Source organism: Monodelphis domestica, chromosome 4 (assembly GCF_027887165.1).
Source record: "Monodelphis domestica isolate mMonDom1 chromosome 4, mMonDom1.pri, whole genome shotgun sequence".
NCBI classification, from domain to species: domain Eukaryota; kingdom Metazoa; phylum Chordata; class Mammalia; order Didelphimorphia; family Didelphidae; genus Monodelphis; species Monodelphis domestica.
Window position 1 is genome coordinate 428,440,173 of NC_077230.1, and position 18,271 is coordinate 428,458,443.

The window sequence follows — 18,271 nt, forward strand, 5'->3', positions numbered from 1 at the left end:
CAACTGACTTGGTTAGCCAAATAAAAGTAAGGGGGAAAAGGGATTATTTATATAAAATGGTTGGACTGGATAATTTAATATATGGTCACCAGAATTTATATTAATTGCAAAGAGATTTATTTACAAATATAGTGAAGTAAGAAAATCAGAGTGAATATAGGTTAAGATATCTAACTTAAGCATTAAGTAATTTACCCTTGGCACCTGGCTCAATCTGGACAGGGGGGTTTAGTCCTTAACCTCATCAAAGCCAAGGACCTGGGGAAGTCTCTATCAAGAGGTAAGCCTCTCCTGAGGTGTTTTTTTTTTCTTCAGAAAATCTAGCAGTTAAGAGTCAGCTTTTCACTCACCACACATGTCAGTCCAAAGGAAGAGATTTTAGTTTTTCTTTAAAAAAGTTTGTTTAATTAGTCAATCCAGAGCATTACTCGGTTACAAGAATCATATTCTTTCCCCTCCCCTCCCCTAACCTCTTCCCATAGCCAACACACAATTCCACTAGGTTTTACATGTGTCCTTGATCAAATCCTATTTTCATGTTATTGATGTTTGCACTAGGATGATCATTTAGAGTCTACATCCCCAATCCTATCCCCCTCGACCCATGTAATCAAGCAGTTGATTTTCTTCTGTGTTTTTGCTCCCACAGTTTTTCCTCTGAATGTGGATAGTGTTCTTTCTCATAAATCCCTCTAAGTTGTTCAGGATCACTGCATTGCCACTAATGGAGAAGTCCATTACATTCAATTGTACCATGATGTATCAGTCTCTGTGTACAATGTTCTCCTGGTTCTGCTCCTCTCATTCTGCATCAATTCCTGGAGGTTCTTCCAGTTCCCATGGAATTCCTCCATTTGATTATTCCATTGAGCACAATAGTATTCCATCATCAACATATACCACAATTTGTTTAGCCATTCCCCAATTGGAGGGCATCCCCTCATTTTCCAATTTTTAGCCACCACAAAGAGCACAGCTATGAATATTCTTGTACAAGTCTTTTTCCTTATTATCTCTTTGGGGTACAAACCCAGAAGTGCTATGGTTGGATCAAAGGGAAGGCAGTCTTTTAGAGCCTTTGGGCATAGTTCCAAATTGAACTCCATAATGGTTGGATCAATTCATAACTCCACCAGCAATGCATTAATGTCCCAATTTTGCCATGTCCCCTCCAACATTCATTACTTTCCTTTGCTGTCATGTTAGCCAGTCTGCTAGGTGTGAGGTGATACCTCAGAGTTGTTTTGATTTATCCTTTTGGGGACACCTTAGATAGGAGTGAAAACTAAACTTCTATTTTTTTCCTTTCACTTTTTTACGTTCTCTGATTTAATAAACTGAGGATTTTAATACAAATTCATTTCTGATTCTTGTAGAATATTCTATTGTTCTATTTTGGACATTTTCATTTGGTATCATGCACATTTGATAATTACTTATTTTGTAATATTGGTATGAAATTTGGTAACACCAAGTCTTTACAGAGTCACAGACACAGATATGTAGATGTATACACATATATTTATATACATATATATTTATATGTAAGCACATGCATATGCCATTTCATATATGCTCATATGTACATATATACACATAAATATATGCACATACATTCATATACCTATAATGGTGGTACACACCTTTAATCCCTTCTACTTGGACAGACTGACTGAAGTTTGTGGACCTCTTGAGCTCAGGAACTCTAGGCAGCAGTAGAGTTAACATTTACTAATTTCCATACCAACCTGGTTAACCCTTAGAAGGGCAGGGAGTGGACAGAGTGATGGTGAGGGAGTATTACACTGCCTATCAAGGGACAACTTGATCAAGTTCATAATTGGAGGTAGCCAAATTTTCCATGATGATCAATGACAAATTTGTCCCATCAATGTCCACTGTCCATCCAGTTTGGGCAAAGTATGGGGCACCAAGTCTCCTCCATCCCATTTAGAATAAAGCTTTGCTTAAAGGATCTCCCCTGGAGTTAACTGTGACAGGGGAAATCATGAGCCAGAGAGTGTAAGAAAAGCCAATTCCCTTCTTTGGGGTCAGGCTCCCAAGAGAACACTGCCATTCTGGTCCTAGAAGAGAACTCTCCTTTGGGAAGCATCAGGAGAAGTTGTCATCCTTTGGGTTTTGGGTAACATATTTATAGAAGGGATGTAGAAAGAATTTGACCAGTCAGACTTGGAGTGAGTTTTTGAAGGGAAGTAATGAAGTTACAAGGGTAAGAAGAAGATGGATTTGTCATTTCTGCTCAATAGCCAAGGTGGGGAAACAAAGGTGCATGTAAAGCAGGTGTTGTATAGATGGGGGCACACAGTGTGCCCCTCTGCCCTCATTATACCAGTGCTAACTACTCTGAACAGGCTGCCAAGACTGGGAGAAGGGACAGGCAGCTTAGTCTGGCCTGAAAAAATCCCCTGTAGCATCTCTCCTTTGAATCAAAATCTCTAGTCCTGATCTCTGTGCTCAGCTCTTCTTGTCCCTTGAATCCACTTGGATGTCTCCACCTGGACAGTTTCTTTTTTTTTTTTGAATAATTTTTGATATTTTTATTGATGCCTTTTGCTTTCACACCATTCATTTTGGAATATCTTCTTTCCCATAGCCCAGCCAGTGAACTATTCCTAATGACAATGATTTCAAAAGAAAGAGAAAAAGAAATTCAATAAACCAGCCAACACATTGACTTTGCCTGCATGGAATATTACTCACTTCTGAAAAGAAGTGCATTTCTTTACTTGGGAGGCTTTGCCTGCCTCAAGTCTCTCCCCACTTTGATTTATGTTCTAGCCTGCTGCCCACCCATCTACTCAACTAAGGAAGTCGTTGAGTTCATAAATTCCACTGGCTCCCTATCATCTGTGCTCCCCCACTAGTATTTTTACAGCCTATGTCCCACCACATACCCTTTGATAACACTGGCCTCCTGGTTGCTCTACAAAAAGATGATCCATTTCTCAGGTGCCAGCATTCTCTCTGGCTATATTCAAATATTCATTCTCTGTGTTGTGCGTCAAGGCCGCGGTGCCATTGTCTATGATGTTGCTGGTGCTATTGATAGAAATATTGGGGTCTGTAGAAAGACAAAGAGAGAGAGAGGTGGCTAAGTAACTGGCCTATATCTTCTTCACCAGGCCACCTCTTCAGGAAAAAGAAAACACCAGAAGCCCAACAGGAAACATTTCTGTTACAGACATACAGGGGTGGGTCCTAACATTGTGGAGAGAAGGATGCCTCATGGTTCAATAGTTGTTCCAATAAGGCAGATAAGCAGAAATCATTGGGGAGGGAGTGCTATGTCTTGGATTATCCTACCTCCAGAGAGGTCCCAGGAGGTACACAAAATAGTGACTGAGATGGGGAGGGAAGTAGGAAATGAATGAACATTTATTAGGGATCTAATATATACCCACCATATGGTAGGTGTTACACCAATGCTATTATTTTTATTATTATCATCCTCATTATTATGATTCCTAATACTACCAGGCACTATGTTATTACTGTGGGAGTGGGGGATCTTATTCTTTCCACTTAAGAGTTCAGGAAACAGAGTCAGACAGAGGTTAAGTGACTTGGCCAGGATCATACAGTAAGTGTCTGAGACCAAATGAGAACTTGGATATTCCAGAGTCCAGTCCCTGTGTCCTCCCTATCTACTTTGGCTCCTTGCTGCCTCTCATCAACCATCTCATTTGAATCCAGTGATTTTTAATCTGATATCTATTAATTTATTTTGTAAAAACAAAGGCTGGTAACTTTATTTTAGTAGAATTGGGTTTCTTTGAAATTTTATGGATTTTACTTTGTGTATGTAATTAAAGCATCCTTCTTCTGAGAAGAGGTTCCTGGGCAATGACAGCCTGAGTGCCTGAAAGCTCTCTGGCACAAAAGGGAAGCCCTTATGCTCCCATGCTTCTTTGCTCACCACCTATACCCTTAACAAGTACTTCAAACTGTTCTCCTTAACCATTGTTCTAGGAAGTAGTTAGAACACATATTATTCTTTTCTAAGGCCTTGTTTATGCTTCCTTATATATCACTCACCTACTCTGGGTCTCAGTTTCCCCATCTGTAAAATGAGGGAGCTGGAATAGCTGCATTCTAGGTCCCTTTCAGCTCCAAACATGAAACATCCTGCAGGATCCTTCCATTCTATTTACAAAATGAAGCCCAAAGAGGCTGATGTAGGTGATCAGACAGTGAATGACTTTTCTTGTTCTAGGACCAGAACTCTTTCCCTCTTTACCTGATGGTCCTTGTGAGCCTTTCTCAGAACAGAGCAGCCTAGATCTCCATCTGGACGGGACTTCAGCATCATCTAACATACCCCTTATTTCCTGATGAGAAAAATGGGACTCCCAGGGCCTGAGTGATGCATATGAAGCCCACTGGATACCCTAAACCCCATAACTGCAGCCAGGCTTCCTTCAGCATAACCCAAGTCTCTCTCAACAGGATGTTGTCTCCCTCTGATTGGCAGAAGGACAGAACAGAGTTACCTTACTTTTGGTTCTCCCTTCCCAAAATGGCTTCAAGGAGGTACCCTGCAGGCCCCCAAGGAACTTCACTGGCACATCTAATCTTCTTATTTCCAAACAAAATGCCCTCGCATTGTTGGGTTCCCTTTTGGATGGTGGTAGCAGCATCCCTTCCACAAATCTCCCCTGAGCGAGCTTCATAGTGCAGGTGTCTCATGGGGAAACCTAGCACATTAGTAGTACCCTACTGGGAGTGAGAGGACCTGTGCTTCCTTGAGTTCCTGGAACATTTTAACCCTATCTACTCTCCCTGATAAAACGAGAGTATATTTGTAAAGAGCTTAGCATGGTGTCTGGCACAAAGTAGCCACTTGATCCCTTCCTCCTCCCCTCTAGCCAAGCTTTTTATACTTTCTTTGGCCAATTGAGGACACGATAGTCTATAATAGATGTACTGTGTTGCAGGAGAGATTTTGCAACATCCTCTAAGAGCTAAGTGGCCTTGGCTGTGATGAGATCCAGGTAAGTCAACAGCCTAGCACTGTCTCAGTAACAAAGTACAAAAGCTGGCAGAGGGTCTGGTCCAAGCTCCTAGAAATGTGAAGGATAGTGGAGGATGATAGGCCAGAGAAGGAGGCCACCCAATGCAATTAGTGCTGCAAAGGAGGAGTTTGGCAAAGTAAGTTAGACTAAGTCCCAGATGTGGGTACAGCTTGCTGAGAACCATTTTGGTTTCTCTTCCCCATTCAGGGAGACAGACTATGAGAGAATTAAACCAGATTAGAAACTTTGATCTACCCTGAAGATGTTCTGATGAACAGGAAATAGACGAGAGCCCCGATGAGAACCACTACAGCCAGGAATCCAATCACAAGGCCAATAATGGCCCCTCCAGAGAGTGTATGAGCCTCCTTTTCTGTTGTGGACAGAGAAGAGAAAAAGCAACTGTGAGTGTTCTTTTGTGGTCCCAGACACAAAAAGTGCCTAGCACTTGTGTTCTTTGCCTGGCGCTCCATAAATACTTAAAAAATTCTCATTGATTAATGAAGCTGACTTGGCCATTGTTCCTCAGAGCCCAGGTATCCCCTTGGAGACACTGGAATATAGGGCAAACACATAAAACTTAATCTCTGAACTTCTGATTTTCTCCCCACACAGAACCCTCTGCCCTTCTCTATTCTGTTTATGGAAGCATTAACCTTCCAGGCACCCAGATTCAAATTGAATACCCTTTGACTTTCTTTTTCCTTCAAACCTCATATCTAATCAATTGCTATGATATTTTCTCTAATGTTTGCATTATTTGTGTTGATTCTACCTGAACAGTATTTCTCATATCTTCCCCATTTTCTCAGTTTTTACTCCAGATCATCTCATCTCTTCTAAATTATGGCAATAATTTTCTTTTTTTTTTCTTTTAAACATTATTTTATTTGGTCATTTTCAAACATTCATTAGAAAAAAAGATCATTTTCTTTTTCTCCCCCCTCCCACCACCCCTCCCAATGGCGATGCGTGATTCCTCTGGGTATCACAGGCGTCCTCAGTCCGAACTCTTTTCCATGTTGTTGGTATTTTCATTAAGGTGTTCATTTAGTCTCTCCTCTGTCATATCCCCTCTACCCCTGTAGTCAAGCTGTTGCCTTTCCTTGGTGTTTTTACTCCCACCATTTGTCCTCTGTTTTAGGGTAGTGTTTTTTTTCTCCTTGATCCCTGTGGATTGTTCAGGGACATTGCATTGCCATTAATGGAGAAGTCCATTATGTTTGATTGTACCACAGTGTATCAGTCTCTGTGTACAATGTTCTCCTGACTCTGCTCCTTTCACTCTGCATCACTTCCTGGAGGTTGTTCCAGTTTCCATGGAATTCCTCCACTTAATTATTCCTTTGAGCACAATAGTATTCCATCACCAACATATGCCACAGTTTGTTCAGTCATTCCCCAATTGAAGGGCATCCCCTCATTTTCCAATTTTTGGCCACCACAAAGAGCACTGCTATGAATATTCTTGTACAAGACTTTTTCCTTATTATCTCTTTGGGGTACAAACCCAGCAGTGCTATGGCTGGATCAAAGGGCAGACAGTCTTTTATCACCCTTTGGGCATAGTTCCAAATTGCCCTCCAGAATGGTTGAATCAATTCACAAATCCACCAAAAATGAATTAATGTCCCAACTTTGCCACATCCCCTCCAACATTCATTACTTTCCTTTGCTGTCATGTTAACCAATCTGCTAGGTGTGAGGTGATACCTCAGAGTTGTTTTGATGTGCATATTTCTGATTATCAGAGATTTAGAGCACTTTTTCATGTGCTTATTAATAGTTTTGATTTCTTTGGCTGAGAACTGCCTGTTCATGTCCCTTGCCCATTTATCAATTGGAGAATGGCTTGATTTTTTGTACAATTGATTTAGCTCTTTATAAATTTGAGAAATTAGACCTTTGTCAGAGGTTTTTGTTATGAAGATCGTTTCCCAGTTTGTTGCTTCCCTTCTAATTTTGGTTACATTGGCTTTGTTTGTACAAAAACTTTTTAATTTGATGTAATCAAAATTATTTATTTTACATTTTGTGACTCTGTCTATGTCTTGCTTGGTTTTAAAATCTTTCCCTTCCCAAAGGTCTGACATGTATACTATTCTGTGTTCACCTAATTTACTTATAGTTTCCTTCTTTATGTTCAAGTCATTTACCCATTCTGAGTTTATCTTCGTGTAGGGTGTGAGGTGTTGATCCAAACCTAATCTCTCCCACACGGTCTTCCAGTTTTCCCAGCAATTTTTGTCAAATAGTAGATTTTTGTCCCCAAAACTGGAGTCTTTGGGTTTGTCATACACTGTCTTGCTGAGGTGACAGTTTATTCCACTGATCCTCCTATCTGTCCCTTAGCCAGTACCAAATTGTTTTGATGACCACTGTTTTATAGTATAGTTTGAGATTTGGGACTGCAAGGTCACCTTCCTTTGTATTTTTTTTCATTATTTCCTTAGATAGCCTTGATCCTTTGTTCTTCCAAATGAACTTTGTTATGTTTTTTTCTAATTCAGTAAAGAAAATTTCTATAAATTCAATGGGTATATTGAACTAAATAGATAGATAAGTTTGGGTAGGATGGTCATTTTTATTATATTGGCTCATCCTACCCATGGGCAGTTAATGTTTTTCCAATTGCTCAAGTCTAGTTTTAGTTGTATGGAGAGATGGCAATAATTTTCTGACCAGTGTTCCTGGCTCTAGTCTCTCACGTTTCTGATTCATACTTCTTATTGCTGTCCCAGTCCAACCTTCCTTGAATGCCATTTTGATGGTGAAATTTCTCATTGCAAAAACCTTTAAATGAGTTTCTCACATCTATTCCTAAAAGGCAGTGCACTGTAGCAGAAAGAACTCTGCATTTGAAATCTGGAGAGGTAGATTAAAATCCTGTCCTTGTCACTTGCTAAGTGTGGGATCTTGGCAAGTTCCTTTTCTTCTTTGGATATCAATTTTCCAATTTAGAAAATGAAGTTATATGGGCTAGATGAACCATCTATATGTAACAGTAACCTCAGCTTTAAATCCTATGAACTTTCCATTCTCTTCTTCCCCACTACTCTGGCCAAATTCAAGTCTTGTTGTTTTCCATCTAAATTTTTGGAAGATTCTCTTTACTGGTCTTCTTATCTCTAATCTTCTATTTCATATCTTTCCTCTTTGTGTTTCAAGTGCTCCATGAGCTGTTCTTTTAAAAATCTCTACCTTCCATGTTAGAATCAATACTGTGTATTGGTTCCTAGTCCATGTTTTGTTTATTGATGATAATGATAAACATTTGCTCTAGGATGGGTTAAGGGTTGCTAATGGAAACTGGGCCACTTTCTCTGGATAAGAGGAGAAATAATAAACCAGGCTTTTAGAATTTTCTATTCAATAATCACCAGAGATCCATTTTATCCAACTTTTATAAAATTCTATGGAAGTTCTTAACTTCTTTTTCTTTTTTAGGACAATAGTTTGTTGTCCAGGTCTGAAAGGGTCCCTTAAGGTCCCTTGTTATTGTGCTTTTACTGTCACAGAATTTGTTTCATTTTTCCTTTAGTATTGAACTGTTATACCATATGGTGCATATTCATTGTTATATGGATACAATAATTTATTGTTTTTGGTACTGAAAGAAGCAAATGTTGACTTAGTATTTTATGTTTAATCCTATGGCTCAATCCTGCATTATAAATTTTATTATACTCTGTAAGTTTTTCAATTCACTGATCATATTCTGTATTCTGTGTAACCAACCCAAGCTTCTTCTTTGTCTCTGAGAGAAGCCAATAAGTTAAAAAATTCAGCCTTCTTTTCTGAACCTGGATGTATAAGTTATAATTCTCCCATAATCAGTTAATTAACGAGTAACTTAGAGCTTGGCTTTAGAAGTACAATTCTAATTGTTATGTCAGCAACACTTGCATACCATTCCTGAAAAGTGAAGCTTTTTTTGTCATGTAACTTTAGACTCTTTGAAATGAGATTATATATGAGGGTGCCATCCTTAAGAATCAGACTAAGTTGACCATAACCTCATCCCTTTAAATTTCAGGTGGTCTTAGTTTGTGCCCAGGTGCTTTTGAGTCTGATGCTCCAGTCTGATATCAAGTACCTCGAGAGGCAGCTGGACCATGAAAAGTCACAAAAGCATTCCTTAGAGACTGAGAGAGGTGATCCTGGTCCCACGTGTGCTGTCTGCCTTATTCTTAATGTAAGCATCATGAGTTCTCAGTCGTATGATGTTGCCAGTTCCATAACCAATGATATGTTTTTTGTTCTTTGTACTATGCTTATAAAATTGTAATGAATCCTCAATTTAGAGTCTTTTGGATATTTGAGATGTCAAGAGACCTGCTTTATTGGTTTATAGATCCCAACTAGTAAATAATAACTTTGTTTGGAGAAGCCTGCCTCAATCTGTCTTTCTTGTTAAATTTCACATAGTACCTTTTAGCAAAACATAGTTTCTCCACTTATTTAAAAACAATTAATACATTTTTGCTGTTAGATTGTCTCAAATCAAGATTGCTGCTACCCTGTTGCTTTTTTTAGTACAACTGATGCATAATAGATTTTGCTCAAGCCCTTTATGTTTCTAATTTAAAACCCCCACAAAACTTTACCTTCTGTTTAAAATTGATACTAATTGATGTTTCCAAGGCAGAAGAGTGATAAGGACTACACAATTGAGGTACAGTGACTTGACTTGGGACACACAATGAGGGAGTATCTGAGGCCACACTTGAACCTAAGTCCTCTTGAGCTGAAAAAGGCAATCAGGCTCTATGAGCCCAATTTCCAAGAGTTGGTGGTATAGGGTTTAGCATAGCTGCCTTCCAAGCAGTTGACCCCATCAACTTGGCCCTCTAAGCACTATGCTATCTAACTTTCCCTTTAATCTATGTTATTATCTTCCCTTTTGTGGCTAAAATAATCTAATTTACATTTATGTATGAGTTAATCTACTTTATATCCTAATTATAAAAAGTGTGTATTTCTTTCCTCTTGCTATCATATTTTTTTCCTCTCTTTCCTCACTGTTCCTCTATAAATAAGTCTGTTTCATTAACAACCAATTTCCCCATGTTTTGTTGGGTATACTATTCTTGGTTGTAAGCCTATATTTTTGCTTTTTGGAGTATTATATTCCAATATTCCCACTCATTTATGGTGATAGCTGCCAAATTTTGTGGGATCATTACTGTTATTATTTCAGGACCCCCCTTGTTCTAAGCAATCTACCCTGGTTACTTAGCTGCAACCCTTAGACTCAGAAAGGGGGTAAAACACCATCTTGATGTTCACTCTTCAGGCCCAGAACTGCTTTCATCCCTCTGCACAAGTTCCCTCCTTAGCAGGCACTGATTCCAAAGCTCAGGTTGTATATCTGCCAGTGGGCTCCTCTTCCTGCTCCCCAAACCATTTCAGGCTCATCTCAGAGGTATCCAAGATCACGTATTCCCCAACTCCTAATTCAGTCTCATTTTCTTGTCACTTTTCTGGTTAACTTATGGTCCCAGACTTTGATCTTTATAAATGCTCTGATCTGGGCTGGAAAAGTGACTCATTGTGACTCAAGTGACTCATGTTGAAAAGAATCCTCTTTTCTACTTGATCTTTTACTCTTTCTAGACCTTTATTGGAGTGGTTGTGCTAGAGTTCTGGGTTGGAGAGCTGATTTCTACTCTTCCTTCTGCTACTATGCCTGGTCTTTCAACGATTATATTCTACAAAGGTACTTATATACCTACTCCAGCCTACTCACAGCTCCCTTACCTAAATTCTACATTCTCAGCACCTCAGCTAGAAGCTGAGGCTGGTTTTGCCTGGAATTCAGGAGTGGAAAAAGTAACTTCAGAGTCCTCAGATTTTTACACATCTGGGTAGTTTGGACCCAGTCATAGATGAATCAGAAATGTGATAATGGTCACTTTCAACCAAAGTCTGACCTTTAGTGTCATGTTTAGTTTCACTGGTCTTACCCAGTGTTGATGAATGACATATGCCAGCTAGATGTGTATGATCATCTTTAATCTCTGCTAATAAGACTTTGGGGCCTTCCTATGATCTACCAATTATTTCTTGGTGTTCTTAGCCTGGCCTTCAAGTCCCTTCACAAAATGGCGGTCACCCTCAGTAATACTTCTCCTGGCCATGCACTGTCTCCTCAGTTTGCATTGCTCTATTTTCTGCACGTGGACAAACACTACATTTTCCCACATCTGAATCTTGGCTTGGCCTACGTATTCTTAGAAGTAGAATATTCCCTTTCCTCTTCTTTGGCCTATTGAATTCTTCCCCATTTTTAAAACCCATACTTTAGAAGAGTTTATCAAGTGATAGCTGTTCTTTGAAATCTCACATTGTTTCTTCTACCCACCCTCCAAGTAGAATGAATTTCTTCCAAGGTTTCCAATAACACTTTATTTGCAGCCATGATCTAAATATGCTGGATCATGTAATATATGAATATGTAATATTGTATAATATTGTGTGTCAATTACCTGCATTGGAGGCCCATCCTTCTACTACCTCGTAAGGTCCTTGAAAGTAAGAATGGAGTCTCAGCCACACCTTTAATTTCCCTCAGTGCCTAGCACAGTGCTCTGCACAATGTTGGCAAAATGAAGATGTTCTTGAATGTGTACATGACTGTTTCTAAGATTATTATAGGAGAAAAAGAGGTCAGTCTCCATTTCTACCAAGGACAAGATAGAAGGAAATGAACTGGCATTCACTATAAGTCTGACCACATTGCCTAGAGTCAGGTTCCTTTTTTTAACATGATTTTTCCCAAATCATCATGAAAAGTTGCCCACTTAAGGGGGCCTGAATGCCTCCTGCTGGGGCCAATCCAAGAAAATTATGCTCTGAGGGAAGGGAGAGATGACTTACCAATCACCCTGACTCTGATGTTTTTAGAGATTGTTGCATTTACCACGTCGTTTATTGCTATACACGTATATGTTCCTGCATGATCCCAAGATGCTCGGTAGATCGTGTAATTATTTCCTGAATTTACAGCTATAGAAGAACCATTGATTTGCCATGTATACTGGGCCGGTGGTTCAGAAGTAGCCTGACACCCTAAAGTCAGATTCTCCTTTAATGTGACCTCAATCTGTCCATTAACAGAGTTTGGAAAAATCTTGATTTTCTCTGGTCCATCTATGAAAAAATGAAAAAATGAAATGTTAGTCATTGTTAGAGAAAGGATTGGGAGAGGGAGGAGATTCAGAGTCACTCACAGCAGACAACCAGGTTGAATAAGGGACTTCTATAGACAAGGAATGGATCCCATATTTCACAACGATAGGCTCCACTGTCTTCTCTCTTTGCAGGCGTTATGGTGAGGGTCTGGTCAAAGTTAGAGAGAGTCATCCTGTCATTGAGGACCATTCTCTTATTCTTGTAGTACCACCAAATATCTGGTAAATCGTAACCCTCTGTGTTGCACGTCAAGATCGCGGTGCCATTCTCTATGACAAAACCAGTGTTGTTGATTTTGCTGGGACTCAACAGGTTCTCTGCAGAAAGTCAAAGAGGAGAGAGAGGTGGCTGAGTGACTGGCCTATATCTTCTTCACCAGGCTTCAGGAAAAACAAAACACCAGAAGCCCAACTGGAAACATTTCTGTTACAGACATCCAGGGGTCGGTGCTGACATTCTCGGGAAAAGGATGCCTCATGGTTCAACAGCTGTGACAATATGGCAGATGAGCAGAAAGCACTGAGGAGGGAATGCTGTGTGTCTTGGACTATTCGACCTCCAGAGATTTCCCAGGAGGTACACAATCTAGAGACTGAGATGGGGAGGAGAGTAGCGAATAAGAATTCATTAGGTATCTATTATATGCCCAGCATATGGTAAGTGTTACACCAATGCTATTATTTTTATTATTATCATCCTCATTATTGTGATTCCTAATACTACCAGGCACTATGTTATTACTGTGGGAGTGGGGGATCTTATTCTTTCCACTTAAGAGTTCAGGAAACAGAGTCAGACAGAGGTTAAGTGACTTGGCCAGGATCACACAGTAAGTGTCTGAGACCAAATGAGTACTTGGATATTCCAGAGTCCAGTCCCTGTGTCCTCCCTATCTACTTTGGCTCCTTGCTGCCTCTCATCAACCATCTCATTTGAATCCAGTGATTTTTAATCTGATATCTATTAATTTATTTTGTAAAAACAAAGGCTGGTAACTTTATTTTAGTAGAATTGGGTTTCTTTGAAATTTTATGGATTTTACTTTGTGTATGTAATTAAAGCATCCTTCTTCTGAGAAGACGTTCCTGGACAATGACAGCCTGAGTGTCTGATGGCTCTCTGGCACAAAAGAGAAGCCCTTCTGCTCCCATCATTCTCTGCTCACCACCTATCCTCTTAACAAGTACTTCAAAATGTAAATAGCTTCTCCCTAACCATTGTTTCTGGAAGTGATTAGCATACATATTTCTCTTTTCTAAGGCCTTGTTACTGCTTCCATATGTGGACACTCAGCTCCTCTGGGTCTCAGTTTCCTCATCTGCAAAATGAGGGAGCTGGAATAGCTGCATTCTAAGTCCATTTCATCTCCAAACATGAGACACCTTGCAGTATGCTCCCATTCTACTTACAAAAGGAAGCCCAAAGAGGCTGATGTGGGTGGTCAGACAGTGAATGACTTTTCTTGTTCCAGGACCCGAGCTCTTTCCCTCTTTGCTTGATGATCCTTGTGGGCCTTTCTCAGAACAGGTGTTGAAGGCTTAGGGCTGGCAGAGACCAGAGGAGCCTAGATCTCCATCTGGACGGGACATCAATATCATCTAACATACCCCTTATTTTCTGATGAGAAAAATGGGAGACTCCCAGGGCCTGAGTGATGCATACAAAGTCCAATGGATGCCCTAAACCCCATAACTGAGGTCAGGCTCCCTTCAGCATAACCCAAGGTCTCTCTTGATGGGATGTCGTCTCCCTCTGATTGGCAGAAGGACAGAAAAGAGTCATTTTCATTTGGGTTCTCCCTTCTCAAAATGGCTTCAAAGAGGTACCCTGCAGGCCCCCAAGGAGCTTCACTGGCACACCCAGTCTTCCCTTTTGGATGGTGGTGGCAGCATCCCTTCCACAAACCTCCCCTGGGGGTGCTTCATAGTGTAGGTGTCTCATGGGGAAACCTAGGACATTAGCAGTACCCTACTGGGGGTGGGAGGACCTTGTGTTTCCTTGGGGTCCCAGAACATTTTAACCCTATCCACTGTCCCTGATAAAAGGAGAGGATATTTGTAAAGAGCTTAGCATGGTGTCTGGCACAAAGTAGCCACTTGATCCCTTCCTTCTCCCCTCTAGCCAAGCTTTTTTTTTTCCTTTCTTTGGCCAGCTGAGGACATGGTAGTCTATAATAGGTTTACTCTGTTGCAGGAGAGATTTTACAGCATTCTCTAAGGGCTAAGTGGTCTTGGCTGAGATGGTACCCAGGTGGACCAACAGCCTAGCACTGTCTCAGCAACAAAGTACCAGAGCTGGCAGAGGGCATCTGGTCCCAGATACCACAGCATGTCTGATCTGTGGTCATTCAGCCTCTGCTTATCCATGACTGTCAGTTGTGTGGCCTCTTTCCCCCTCTGGACAGCTCAGCTTCTGAGCGATTTCCTTGGCTGTGCTGACATTGGCTTCCCTACAACCTGGCCCCTCCAGTCCTAGCTCTTCCCACTGGGACCATATACAGAAATGCAGACCTGCTTCCACCCAATGGCCCTGCAGGTTCTTCTGAAGGCTTCTTTCCTGCTTGATCTCAACCCTCCCTCAATCAGTTCCTTCAGCCAGAACTGTGAGTTGCCACAGGATCCTCGAATGTTTCTTTAGCTGTGATTTGTAGGTTTTCCTCCACCCTCTATATTTCTCTGCCCTTCTGCCTTAACTAAATAGACATCATGAATTTGTGAGCCTGAGAAAATCTAATCTCCTTGTGGCCAAGCCTGGGTGATGAGTCTCTGCTCACTTGGCAAAGGGCAGCTCTTTCATGATGGCTACACCAGCCTCCTGGGGTCTCCCTTGCCATAGCCTGTATAAGAGAGCTCCGGGTTTCCTTCCTGGCTAATTGAGACAGTGACAGTTAGACACATGGATGAGGGATTCTCTACCTCCATCTTAACCTGCAGTGCCCGGAAGTGCATATAGCATCAGTTCCAGGGGTGTCCTGGCCTTCCTGGAGCACAGAAGGACCCCTGCTTCCCTAGCTCACTCCAGACAGCAAGTTAGCTTTTAGGTTAATCAGTCCTAAAAGTTTTCAACTGCCCTGTTACCATGCCAACTGATATTAAGTTTGTGGTTCTCTCAGGCATCCCCAACGTCTCTTTTGCAATCTACCATGGCATTAAAAGTCTGTCTCCAATTTCCTTTTTTTTTTTTAAATCAACTATCCCTCCTTATTTCAACTGTTTTCCTATGGCAGGGTGACCAGTTTCTGCCCCATCAAGGCCAATACTTATTTATGTTTTGGACTTTTTGTACTCAAGGGAAGGACTTGATATCAATCCCCAATAACATTTATCTTACTACATTTAATCTACTGTGACAGCTTGCTGCACTGCCTCTGGATCCTATCTGCTTCTACCATCCATATTGTCCCAGAAAAATTACCAAAGATTTGTATAAGTTGATGCAGAATGGAGTGAGTAAAACCAAGAGGGGAATTTATACAATAACAACAATGTTCCCAAAGCAAACAACTTTGTAAGACTTGGGACCTCTGATCGCTGCAGTGACCAACCAGAACTGCAGAAGCCCCAGGATGATATAAGTTTCTCCCTTCCTACAAAAGCTGGAGACTTCCTATGAAATCAGCTTCCTCACTTCAGAAATGGGATGGATTCAGTGTTTATGTTGCAACAGATATTATTTGAGCATGGGAAATAAGATTTCCTTGATTGTCCATACATGTCACAAGGATTTTCTTTTTCTTTAGTGGGATGGATGAGAAGGACAGAAAATAGGTTTTGGTTAATTGGAAAATTTTGAATTAAGGAACACTTCATTTCAACCACAGGTATGAAATATATTGCCCAGAACACCCCCAGGCTGAACAGGATGAAAAAGTAATTCGGAAATATTTACCAAAAGATAATACAGTAATACACAGATATCTTAAATTAAAAATTAAAATGTGGGCTTTAGGCTTTAGGGATTTTGGCCAACAAAAAGTCATCCATCCTCTAAGGTATATACTGTTGGTGTCTGACTTTCCCAAGGACACTTGCCTATTTCACAATTCTATCTCTTCCCACTACTCTCCATTCAGAAAGTCCCCAGAGTCAGGGACAGGAAGTTGGGATACCCCTATGGTTTGTAACAATAAAGCTGCACAAAATAAAAGGAAACTAAGGTCAGGGATGATCTTTCAATGGTCCTGCTGCACACTAGTGTGATTAGGGGAATGGAGAGTCTGTCATCTGTACATAGGAGAGCCAGTGAATTAATTGGGCAACAGTGATTCTACTGTGGACCCAGCCGTGGGATGCTAAAGCCAATCTTCCCTTTACATACATAAGAACCAGGTTTCATATCAGCCATACTTTCATGTGGCATTTTGTGCCACAAAGAGGAAAAATATAGATGCAATGGTGAACCTCTGTGTGTAAAAGGAGACAAAGTTTAAATTCTCCTTTCCAACTCCAGAATTTCCCTGCTAAAGGGGATTAAGGCTAGCCCCACTGCATGACTATAACTTATACTCCAACCAAGATTGGAAACACCCTATGGGTACACAGCACAAAGGGAAATGGACTGAAGGAAAGAGTATGGTGCAGTCATTGAAGCTGCAGTCCTGGAAGTTGGGAGACAAAGAAGGTTGTATGTCACTGGGAGAGAAGAGAATAATACAATATCAATAACAAGGGTGAAGGCAACAACTCATATGCTTTTTGCACCTGCCATGTGAAAAGGACTTTATCCACATAGAATTCTATTATATGCAAAGAAAAAGATTATCCATTTTTTCAGATGAAGAAACTGAGGCTGGGAAAGGAGATATACTTACTACACAAATAGTAGACAGGAAAGGAAGGGTTCTACCTAAGTTTTACAATTCTGAGCTCAGGGCTCCTTCTACCACAACATATTGTGCCAAGGGACCAGGAGGGCAGAATGTCACTTATCTCTGTTTCTCTCATGCCAGGGAAGGAGGGAGCCCAACACAAAGTTGGAGACATAATCCAGCTACTCACCATACATTGTAAACTCAGCATTGATTTTAACGTTCTTTTCTTCAGAGTCTGTAAAATTCTTTTCTTCGACATAGATTGTAAGATTCTTGTCTTTGATGCTATTCAAGCCAGTATGTGAGTTAAATGCCTGACAGATATAGGTTCCAGCATGCTTCAGGGACACATTAGTAAGAGAGAGTTTCGCTGAGGGCCTCCATTTTTTTCCTTTATGAAACCAAATGAATTTGGCAGGTGGTTTAGATTTAGCAGAACAGCTCAGGGTAATATTTGTCCCAACAAGGTACCTATCGACTTTAGGTAGAATTATGGCATTATCTGGCCCATCTGGAGGAAAGAGAAGGATTCCATATTGAGATTATGGCAGAAAGAAGGGATGTCTCAGATTCTATAACCCATCACCAGGGACCATTGTGTCTCCCTGATCCCCATTTGAGCTGGGAAATTCACAGCTCATCCTCTAATTTATGATTTTGGATTTGAACATGGAAGATCTTAAGGTTTTCTCCAGTTCAACATCCTGGCTGGCTATCCTCCACCAGAAAGCATGACAAGGCCAATCTGGGCTCCCTAAAGATGAAGGGGTTTGGGAACATCCGAGCCTACATCTTTAGCTCTCAGAGAAGGGACTGAATTAGCCTTGCCTCTGGGAACACACCACCAGGCTATAAGCATGTACCATATAGAAAGAACAAATTTACTCACAGTAAACATTCAGTGTGAATGGATCACTCCTATTGCTATAAAATGGGTTCTTGATTTCACACACATAGGATCCTTCATGTTCCCTTGTGAGACTGCCTACAGTGAGTGTCCTCTTATCTCTGGTCAGCTGTATCCTGTTATCAGTTGGGGCACGATTGTTTATGAACCACTGGTAAGTGCGAACTTGACCCGTAGCGTTGCAGGTCAATGAGACAGTGTCAATGTTCTCCACTGGGATCCTGTTGGGGCTGTTGATGATAGGTCTGGACAGTGGCCCTATGCAGAAAATAGACAGAAAATGACTGTGTTGGTTCTTTTTCTTACCTTATAACCAAATAAGTGGTT

At 40.8% G+C, this 18,271-nt stretch overlaps 1 protein-coding gene across 2 annotated transcripts in view; it reads right to left on the reverse strand.

The window, feature by feature from the left end:
- Nucleotides 1-2,231: 2,231 nt before the first annotated feature.
- Nucleotides 2,232-18,271, reverse strand: part of LOC103092745 (carcinoembryonic antigen-related cell adhesion molecule 5-like) — a 203,878-nt gene continuing 187,838 nt past the window's right edge. For both annotated transcript variants that reach the window (XM_056796419.1, XM_056796420.1), the window contains 7 exons: nucleotides 17,927-18,202; nucleotides 17,225-17,548; nucleotides 12,266-12,544; nucleotides 11,913-12,185; nucleotides 5,289-5,406; nucleotides 2,916-3,082; nucleotides 2,232-2,633 (listed from right to left, as the gene is read on the reverse strand). In XM_056796419.1, the coding sequence (XP_056652397.1) occupies nucleotides 3,061-3,082; nucleotides 5,289-5,406; nucleotides 11,913-12,185; nucleotides 12,266-12,544; nucleotides 17,225-17,548; nucleotides 17,927-18,202 (1,292 nt within the window). In that variant the 3' untranslated portion in view covers nucleotides 2,232-2,633; nucleotides 2,916-3,060. The remainder of the gene's footprint in view (nucleotides 2,634-2,915; nucleotides 3,083-5,288; nucleotides 5,407-11,912; nucleotides 12,186-12,265; nucleotides 12,545-17,224; nucleotides 17,549-17,926; nucleotides 18,203-18,271) is intronic.